Genomic DNA, 9,896 nt, shown 5'->3' with positions numbered 1-9,896 from the left:
CACAACTCAGTACAGGTACTGTAGTAGATGTGACCTGCAATCCTATGTAACACCACAAATAGTGATAACTCACTTTATGCCCAGGCACCCCTGCTACCCAGTTCCTGACAGCCATAGCATTTCAGAGTCAAACATACCTGGCTGTGATCTTACAGCCAGTGGCTGATACATACTGCACATAGTTGGGCGACATGTATCAGATGACAGGTTCCCTTTTGCAACGGGAGTGGTGGAATCACTTTGCCATGGTCCGATGAGAGCCTGGAGGGGCATGACTAGGGGAGCATCTGACTCTTCACTAGAGCCCCCGATGGTGGGGTTAAGCTTGGCTCCTGACGGACACCTGGTGCTACTCCAGGACAGGCCTCTGAGGCACGGCTGATGACCCCCAAGGGACAGGTAGCTGGAACAGTCCAATAGAAGAGTATGACATATACAGACTGGCACGTCAGGTCCCGCTGATCTACAGATTGACATGGCAGGTGCAGGCAGGTCCGGCTGACATACAGACTGGCAAGGTAGGTGCAGACAGGTCCTGCTGAAATACAGACTGAAATACAGACTGACAAGGCAGGTACTAGCCAAGGAGGTTAGAGATGGACGGAAACTAGCAGGAACTAGTGGACAGGGACCTGAGAACTAGAAAACATGAGGGGAACAGACTAACAGCGTTGCCAAGGCACCTCCATGCAAGTAGAGGTGCCTTAAATAATAAGTGTCTCCCAGCCATTGGCTGAGGACACTTTAGGCAGCACACATGGCCCCATTAAGGAGGAAGCCTGTGTACTCTAAGCAAAGTGCCCTGGGACTTGCACAGTGTGCAGACCCCAGGAAGCAGCCGGACAGCAAGGATGAAGTGTGGGACGAGGGCCAAGTCTGCGTCCCTGGCAAGGGAGAGGAGTAGTGTGCAGGACGCAGGAGCTACAGCATACCTTTAATCTTCACCAAATCCCCAACTGATATTGCAGAAATGCCCTACACATGCATGAACCACCATCATGCTTTACTTTTTCCTGCAGCCATTATTATACTGATCTCTAATCCTTCAGCAAACTGCCTTCTGTCAAGTTCAAATGTGAAATATCAGTCCAGAGCACCCGCTGCCTCTTTTCAGCACCCTAGTTCATTTTTCTGTGCATGATTGGGTTGTCTTACCTTGTTTACAGGTCGAAGGTATGTCTATTTGGCCACAATTCTTCCAATTCTGGCCAGACTTCTCCAAACAGTACATAGGTGTAGTTGGCTCCCACTAGTTGCTGTCAGTCATGAGTTGATGTGTCATTTGCTGCTCTAATTTTTCTTCGCTTACCACTGTGTTTATGGTCCTCAATGTTGCACATTTCCTGGTGCTTCTTCCAAAGAGCTAGAACAGCACTTTTTGAAACCCTATTCTGCTTTGAAACATTTGTGAAAGAATGGGTGATTCTAATAAAGCTCTATTTAAGTGTGGTATAGTACTAAGATGTCATCAATGCAAGTCAGGTCATGAAATTTCTTCCTTCCTAAATATTCTATGATCAATTGTGTGTCGACTAATTGACCAAAAGCAACTCAGCCACAATGTTGCAGACCACATAAATGAGGGCCGTAGTGCTTAAATGTCACCAACACTTTGCTGACTTAATTACTGCAGCAAGTTTACAAAACCCCTCGAAATGATCAGCACAAAAGCTGTGTTTGAAGATTCATGGCCAACTAGTGCAAGCAAGGCTCAAAGGACAAAGCCAATTGTAAGTTGGAATGGACTTTGGAGCATTCGAAATATGTTCTGTGGTGTGACAAGTTAAACTCTCTTTCATGAGTTTACCTGCCTGACTGCACTGTATCATCTGTAAATTTGGGTTGAGGGATAAAGCTATGGTATTTTTTTTTCTTTTCAGGGGCTGCCATGGATCAGTGAAGGAAGATCTTAGTGCCACAGCATACCAAATCCTTTTGGACAATTGTATGCTGCAGACTATGTGGGATTAGTCTGGAAAAGGCTCTTTTCTGTTCCAGCAAGACTGTACACCACTACACAAAGCAAGTTCCATAAATGCATGGTTAGGAGAGTATACTGTTGAACTTAAAGGAGTTGTCCACTACTAAGACAACTCCCTCTCATTCATCATGTTTGGCCCTGTTAAAATAAAAACACCTATACTCACCTCCCATGCCAGCGTCGTATCAGCAGTGTCTGGCACTCGCATTCTGGGGCTCACATGAGATTGTTACGTCATGTGGACTCTGTGCCCAATCCCCAAACTCACGAGAGACCCGGGAACAAGAGTGCAGACACCGCTGAAGGGCACCAGCACGAGAGGAGAGTACAAATGTTTTTATTTTAATAGAGGCAAACATTCAGATTGAGAAGGGGTTGTCCTAGTAGTGGACAACCTCTTTAACTGATCCACACAGAGCTCTGACCTCAATGATGAGACAGGCTCCCTCCAGCGATTCACTAATAAATGTGAAAATGAGTATGGTGTCAATGAAGATGCTCATGACTATATGGACCTTTATGAATTTGTGGCAACTTTTTGGTGTACGAGTAGTGAAAAACAGTTTTTCCAAGCCACATTCATTTACATTCCAAAGAAAACAAAACCTAGGGCCATTTCTTGATCTCTATTTAGTTACAATTCCTTTCCCTCGTCCCCCATCATACTCCCAAATAGTAAGTAATAAAGTATACCCCAGTAATGCTTGATAACATCCAAATTACCGGAAACTGTAATCTTCAATTAATGGGAGGAACACACGAAAACCAAAATGTTCCTGTGGTGGAACAAATCAGTTTGGACGATTACTCACAATTTGCAAGCATTAAATAATCCGGACTGCAAAATAAAAAGATGCCAGAAGCTTCATCTTTTGATTGTGAAATTTTATTTTCTTTTTTTTAGCTCAATTTTTTTTTTTTTTTTTTTTAACAACCAACAAGAAACAATTATATTAAATAAACACAAAATATTCTACACATTTTCTCATTTGCAGCTACTTAGACGACCTTAAATTATACACCGTATTTGGAATTCAAATATTCTGCTTGTGATGCTCTCAGGAAGGCTGAAAGCACAAAATTGCCAACATAAAACAAAAGCTTTAACTCTGTGCTTCAGGGAAGCTTTTTTATTTTTATTTTACCTCCATAAGCAAATGTACGAGAAGTGCAAAATATCACGGTTATTTCTAGAAAACATAAAAAAAGCCCTCGAAGTCTGTCCAGCCTTTAATCTGTATATACACTGCATACACTAATAAACTTCCAGATAGTACAGTGTATGGTTGGGGTTAGCAGCGCAATGGATGGCATCAACCAAACTTCGTAAACATTTTTTTAAAAAAAAGTACAAAATATATAACAAAATAACGAAACATTTCATGAACAGCTCACATGGGTCACAACTAGACTGGCTTTGCAATGTGCCGTTTCATCAGGGAACCACATCCCCTGATTCATGTAAAGAAAGCGAACATGCAACAAAAGCCTCACCCCACCTGATAAAAAGTGATGCCCTTCAAACCAAAAATTATGATGTCATAAGGCAAAATATTAAGCTGGCTGGAATGGTCTTGACTTTTTTAGAAGTAGAAAAATTTGGGCAAATACATACTATATAATATATAGAAGCCCAATATGGGAAAGGCGAGTGTCCAAATATTAAGAGGAGGTAATTATTGCTTTTATAAACGAGTACCTTCCTCCAGATATACTGTACTTTGATGTAATAAAAGGTAGCAAGAACAAGACCTATTCACAAGCCAGTGTGTTGATAACGGAGTGAGATGGGGGCGACATAAGACATATGTACGTATATTATAGGCTTATGCATTTCCTGTTCACTTCTTTTGAGAGCATTTACATAAAACCAAAATTTGCCCAGTTCACCAGAGCTATACAGGAGCGATCAGACATTACAGCTGGAAACATCAAGTACAAACAGTAGCAAGAAATATACAGCATGCATTTACATCTATTCACATGGTTACAAAAGCGTAGCTTAAAAAAAAAAAATCCAACTGTATAAAGCAGGCAACCCAACAGTAGACATGTTTGAGAACTAATAAATTAAGACTCTTCGGATACAGCAAATACATCCTCACTTTTTTGTACACATTTAAATATATATATTTACACTATTTACTGAGATTTTCATTTTGAATATTATACATGCATTAAAAAGATACTAAATACAGGTCACAAAATGACTTTTTTAGCAATTTTATGTGGAGTAAGAAAATAGTTTAAATGTGTGAACTACTAAACTGCATTTCATTGTATGTATAAAGAGAAACAAGCAAACCATAGATCAGAAACAATAAAAAAAGAGGATTAAAAGAAAAGCTGAAAGCAAAAAACGAGAAAAAAAAAAAAAAAGTCCCCTCACCAGGAGGAAGTTTGGAGTTAAAGGCGCTAAGGCTAGTTACAGCATTGAGATTAGCAAGGTTCCCAGATGGGAAACACATTTAGTAATGGCCTTTAAGAGCATGGCGAGCCATATGGAGCAATCAAACAGTCTACTTTTGGTTAAGTGCAGTACCAGCTAGGAAGACACTGTAATTGCGCTGCTTTGGGAGGGACAAGATGTAGACACCCAAAACAGAAGTATAAAAGGCAGACTTAAAAAGGAGTTATCAGGCACCTTCCAGAGAAGAGCATCAGAAGTGAGTGGCGCCCGTGACGTTATGACCAGCACACCTGCCGAGACGAGGGTACAATGAGCAGACGTGGCGCATCTACCCTGATCTTTAGAATAGGACAGGTGCCCAATGTCTGCCAATCATGTCCACGTCATATCACTGGCATCTCATGTGGAAGTGAGTGGCACCAGTGACGTTATGACCAGCACACCTGCCGAGACGAGGGTACAATGAGCAGATGTTACGCATCTACCCTCATCTTTAGAATAGGACAGGTGCCCAATGTCTGCCAATCATGTACATGTCATATCAACAGCATCTCTCATTTCTGATGTGGAAGTGAGCAAAATAATCCTACAGATGCCTGCACCTTTTCCAGTTCAAATTCACACCGCAGTCCCAGTGCGTTATGCCAGCTTTACATTTCTAGACCTGTACGACGTATTAATGTATTAATCACAGTGTAAACCATCACTCTAATCAACGCCAATAGTTGTGAGAATGCAAACCATCCAGCCGTAGGGAAGTTATGACAAAGTGCCTCATCCTTCAGTGTGACTGGTTTCCATTGACGGTTTCATATATTCTCAAAAAAAAAAAATTATCTGCAAACAAAGTGGTAGACTCCAATTGATTTCCGCTCTTGTCATTCCTTCTGAAGGTTTTAGAATGTCTGTAATACGAAGACGTAGCCCAATAATTTGTCCTGTAATGTAGCCATGTTTCATATCAGGAGGAGTGATTTGGCGTGAGGAGGTTTTGTACCTTTGCATATATTCTTAGTATAGGACGCTTTGTCATTACTACCTTTTCTTGAAAGATGAAGAAAAAAAAATACAACAACTTTTCTTCATTTGTCCCAACATATTGAAATAGAAACCAGTCACTTTCTCCCTTCTAAGCCATTTACAGTAGAGCACTTGGATTCAGTTTTGGTTCTCCCCCAAAAATGACAACATGTTGCCCCTATATGGCCCAGATTATAAACATCTCATCTTCACAGATACAAGTGCCATGCAAAATAAATTAAGGATCAGATAGCAAAACGTATATGTAAAAACTATTCAAAAAGGTAGTTTCTTTCTTTAAAACCATTCGTATAAACATAATTTATAATACTTTTTTTTTTGCTTTGTTTTCTCTCTTTTTTCTTTTATATACAATTAAAGGTCCAAAACTATACATCTAGGATTTCTTCTGCAGTGCCTCCGCATCGTAATCTATATCTTCCGGTCCTCCAGCTGATTGTAGGGTCCCACAGGGCAGATAAAAAGATGTATATTGTCATAGACTCTCTGATGAACCATGCAACTGCATAGTCCAGTTTTGAAAAAGGAAGAGACCCACCCTGATGAAGGCAAAAAACAAAACACATTATAACCTGGAGTAAGGGCAAGGGCACGTTCCAAACAATTATTAAATCATACTTCATAACCCCATAAATCGTAATGCAAAGTAATATCTGATAACCGTAAGGAATACTGGGCCATGTGAGGGGTGAGTAATATGAAGAATACAGTTCCTGATCTTTATCTGTCTATCATACTAGCTAAAACATATGATCAATGTGCAACATCATAGCAAAAAAGCTAAAAATGTGCGTTCTTTTCTCCCTCTTGGGGACATATTGCTATAACAATTTAAATAAATATATTGGGGTAGTAATTTATCAGAAATCATAGTTCCCCAAAAAAACCCTTTTTTTTTTATTATAGGTTATTAAAAAGCCACCAACCTGTGGCTGCACCAACAAACACCACACCATTTTTCCACGGTGTGTTGTTTGTTGGAGCAGCCACAGGTTGGTGGCTTTTTAATAACATATAATAAAAAAATTGTGTTTTTTTGTGAACTATATGATTTCGGACATATTGCTATACCCATCAGACACACCATATAGACAGGGCTATAATGGAGCTGTAATGCAGATTAAATCAATACCTTTTTAGAAGAACTCATGTTCTCATTGTTCAGTGATCACCCATTGATGCTATATGCTAATGAGGCACAAGTACAGGAGGGCTGGACGTGGCACTGTCTTATGCTGCATGTCTGGGTATTCGCCGGTCTCTTACAGGTCACTGACCTTTCAGTGACATGCTTCCTCTAGCTAAAATGGCATGCAGGTCCTGTCAGTGACGTGGTCGGCGCATGCACAGTCAATTACATCATGTAACTCTGTACTTAGAAAATTAACCTGACAGTTATGCTTTATTAAATAATGTAGTGCTAGTAATTTTAATCATTTTTCAAATATACCTTATAAATGAAATCCAAAAGAAAACATTTCAATAACCTTCTAGAAGATGTCCCCCCATTGCTGTTTCTGCCATATTCAGTTCTGCAAATAATGAGAATACGACTTTCTAAGGGTAGGGGCAGAGCTTACACAGCGTGCGCGCTCCATGCTGAATCCCATGCACCGTATGTCGGTGCAGCGGCTGGTTACCTCAGTCACTCAGTGCACAAGCTGTGCCAGCTGTGAGTTTGCCAACACACAGCTCCTCCACGTGTCAGCAGGTTCCTGTGTGCTCAGTGACATCGGCACTCTCAGTGTATAGCACACAAACAGGACAATCAGCTAACAGGGCAGAAGGAGCTCAGTAACATCAGCACTTCACCCACAGTGTTTACCACACAGCTACTTCTGCCCTGTCAGCTAATACTATTGTGTCTGTGCTGTACACTGAGAAGTGCCGATGTCACTGAGCACACTGCTGGCGGGCGGAGGAGCTGTGTGCCGACAAACTCACAGCTGACTGAGGTAACCTGCCACTGCACTGACATACGGTGCATGGGATTCAGCACGCTGTGTAGACTTTGCTCCCAACCTTATATATGCGGAGCTAAATACAGATTTGCTTCAGCATGGGGAGACATCTTCTAGAAGGTTTCTGAAACGTTTTCTATAAGATTTCATTTATAAGGTATACTTGAAATTTTAAAATCACTTGCTCTACATTAAACAAAAATTAAAATGACAGTTATCCTTTAAGTCTACCTTCAACCTTAAAAAAATATTAAACAGGGTGAAAATTATCTTGTTTGGCAATCTGCGCGAGATTGTGGCAGGCGCCGTGAATGCTTAGAGAGGCGCATGTGCAGTAACCATCACATGACAAAACTGAGCAGAGATTGATCTGTGCATGCACGGCCCGCAACAATGAAAGTGCCTGTGTGAGATTTTGGCCAGAGGAGCTAGTCACTGAAAAAGCAGTCCTTTCAGTCAGAAACCTGAGGCAAAGGAGAGGCCAGCGGATAACCATACTGGCAGGAGAAGACCAAGTGCAGCATCGGACCTCAGTGAACTTATGCCTCATTAACAGATAACTAATGGGTGATTACTGAACAATGAGGATATGGATTTCTTACAAAGAGGTTCCATTACTGCCATGTCTTAGCTTTACAATCCAAAATCATTCTGACAAATCCTCTTTAAAGGGGTATACTCAAGTTCAAAAGTTATTACCTAGCTGAGAGGTAGAGGATAACTTCCTGATCACTGGGGTTTTGACCGCTAGGATCACCAGCAAACCCAAGTACCAGAGCTCTTCCCATGTGAATGAAGCGGTGGTAGATCATGTGTACTGCCCCTTCATTCATTGATGCTTACGAGAGTGATGAAGGACGAAGTGAGTGCAGCACTTGGCCATCTCCAGTGGTTCTATCAAGAATTAACAGAGCGGTAGTGTGATTTACCACTGATCCATTCAAGTGGGGATCTTCAGAGCCCTGGTTCTCAGGATCATTGGGGATGCCAGCAGTCTGATCCCCAGTAATCGAGAAGCTATCCTCTAGGATAGGGGATAACTTTTAAACTTGAGAATACACCTTTAAAACAAGTCAAAAGATATCGCACATATTGACATACTGACATTTAAGTTAAAAACACACTGAATTTTTATTCTAACAATGTAAAAAAAAAATATTAAAAAGGGACATACCTGGACACCCCGGAGCTGAATGTAATCAAATATAAACCAAGCTAAACAGTGACACATAAAGAACACCATGATATCCCATCGGAAGATGTGGTGTGCAGCCCAGCCAATTATTAAACTGGAAACAAAACATTCAGAGATGGGTTCACACACGATTGTGGCAGGTACCATATTGATCCTGAGCTTCGTCCACCTGAAAGGAATGAACACAAATTAACTTTGATTTCTTTTTTCCCTGTCTCATAGAAAAAGCGGTGTGACTTATTGCTTTTGGGACTGCAGCCACCAAGTTTGGTCAATATAGAGAAAAACAGAAATCTGGAACTACTGCCTTGAAAATGTTTGCACTGGGCAACCATCATAAAAAAAGCAAGCAGACGTACCTGATCATCCTAGACTGAAATTGAGATATGGAGTAACAACCAGAATTTTGCATTGCAACTTGTGTAGCCATAGAAAATTTCCAGCCCCTAAACAAAAAAGGATAAGAAAATAAACTATTAATATGGATAACAAGGTATGTTATAGGGGTTGTCTGCTTTGGGCATGGCTTTAGAGAACAATCAGATAGCCCTTTGCTTGTCACCCGCTATATTAGCTAATGCTACATCTTGAGTTGGGTGCAAGGTTCAGTGGGCCAGAAAATGAACAACCACTTCAACCATCATTGTAGAATGAGCAGTGCAGCAGTCCATAGGGCAGGCTAAATTCACACGTCATCTAAAGGGCAGGGTCAAGGACATGTTGGGCAATTTATTTGGCATATTCTAAGAAGTTTAAATGACCTTGTGTCATTTTGGTGCATGTCAACATTTATTTTTAAATATAAATAAGACTTCATAGTGATCTCTTAGACAATGCAATCTTCATTAGTGATGAGCGAGAGTGTGCGGATAGAGTGTTATCAGAGCATGCTCGGGTGCTAAGTGTCTTCGACGTGCTCGAATAATATGTTCTAATCCCGCAGCTGCATGTCTTGTGGGCTGTTCAACAGCGCAACAAATGCCGAGATTGCCAGGGATAGGCTCGTTTGTTAGGCAATCCCTGCATGTGTTCCGGGTGTTAACAGCCCATGAGACATGCAGCCGCGGGATTAGAACATTATTCGAGCACGCTCAAGATACTCTTAGCACCCGAGCATGCTCAAGTAACACCTTACAAGATGCACGTTCGCTCATCACTAATCGCCATACATTTATCTTATTCTACTAAATTAACAAGTGCTGCTTATGCAGGGTATAAGGATTATACAATGCCATGTATCAGGATTATCCTACAAACTCCACAATTCACACCTTGGACTTTGATATTTTGCAAAAATATTCAGTGATA

At 41.0% G+C, this 9,896-nt stretch overlaps 1 protein-coding gene across 1 annotated transcript in view; it reads right to left on the bottom strand.

Annotated features, from left to right (window-relative positions):
• Positions 1 to 2,910: 2,910 nt before the first annotated feature.
• The window catches only part of UGCG (UDP-glucose ceramide glucosyltransferase), a 41,694-nt gene continuing 34,708 nt past the window's right edge, over positions 2,911 to 9,896 (bottom strand). The window contains exons 7-9 of the mRNA XM_077251040.1: positions 8,948 to 9,034; positions 8,568 to 8,757; positions 2,911 to 5,971 (exon numbers count right to left, since the gene is read on the bottom strand). Of these exons, the coding sequence (XP_077107155.1) occupies positions 5,801 to 5,971; positions 8,568 to 8,757; positions 8,948 to 9,034 (448 nt within the window). The 3' untranslated portion in view covers positions 2,911 to 5,800. The remainder of the gene's footprint in view (positions 5,972 to 8,567; positions 8,758 to 8,947; positions 9,035 to 9,896) is intronic.

The sequence above is a fragment of the Ranitomeya variabilis genome, chromosome 1 (genome assembly GCF_051348905.1).
Source record: "Ranitomeya variabilis isolate aRanVar5 chromosome 1, aRanVar5.hap1, whole genome shotgun sequence".
NCBI classification, from domain to species: Eukaryota; Metazoa; Chordata; class Amphibia; order Anura; family Dendrobatidae; genus Ranitomeya; species Ranitomeya variabilis.
This window is presented reverse-complemented; position numbering and strand designations above follow the sequence as displayed.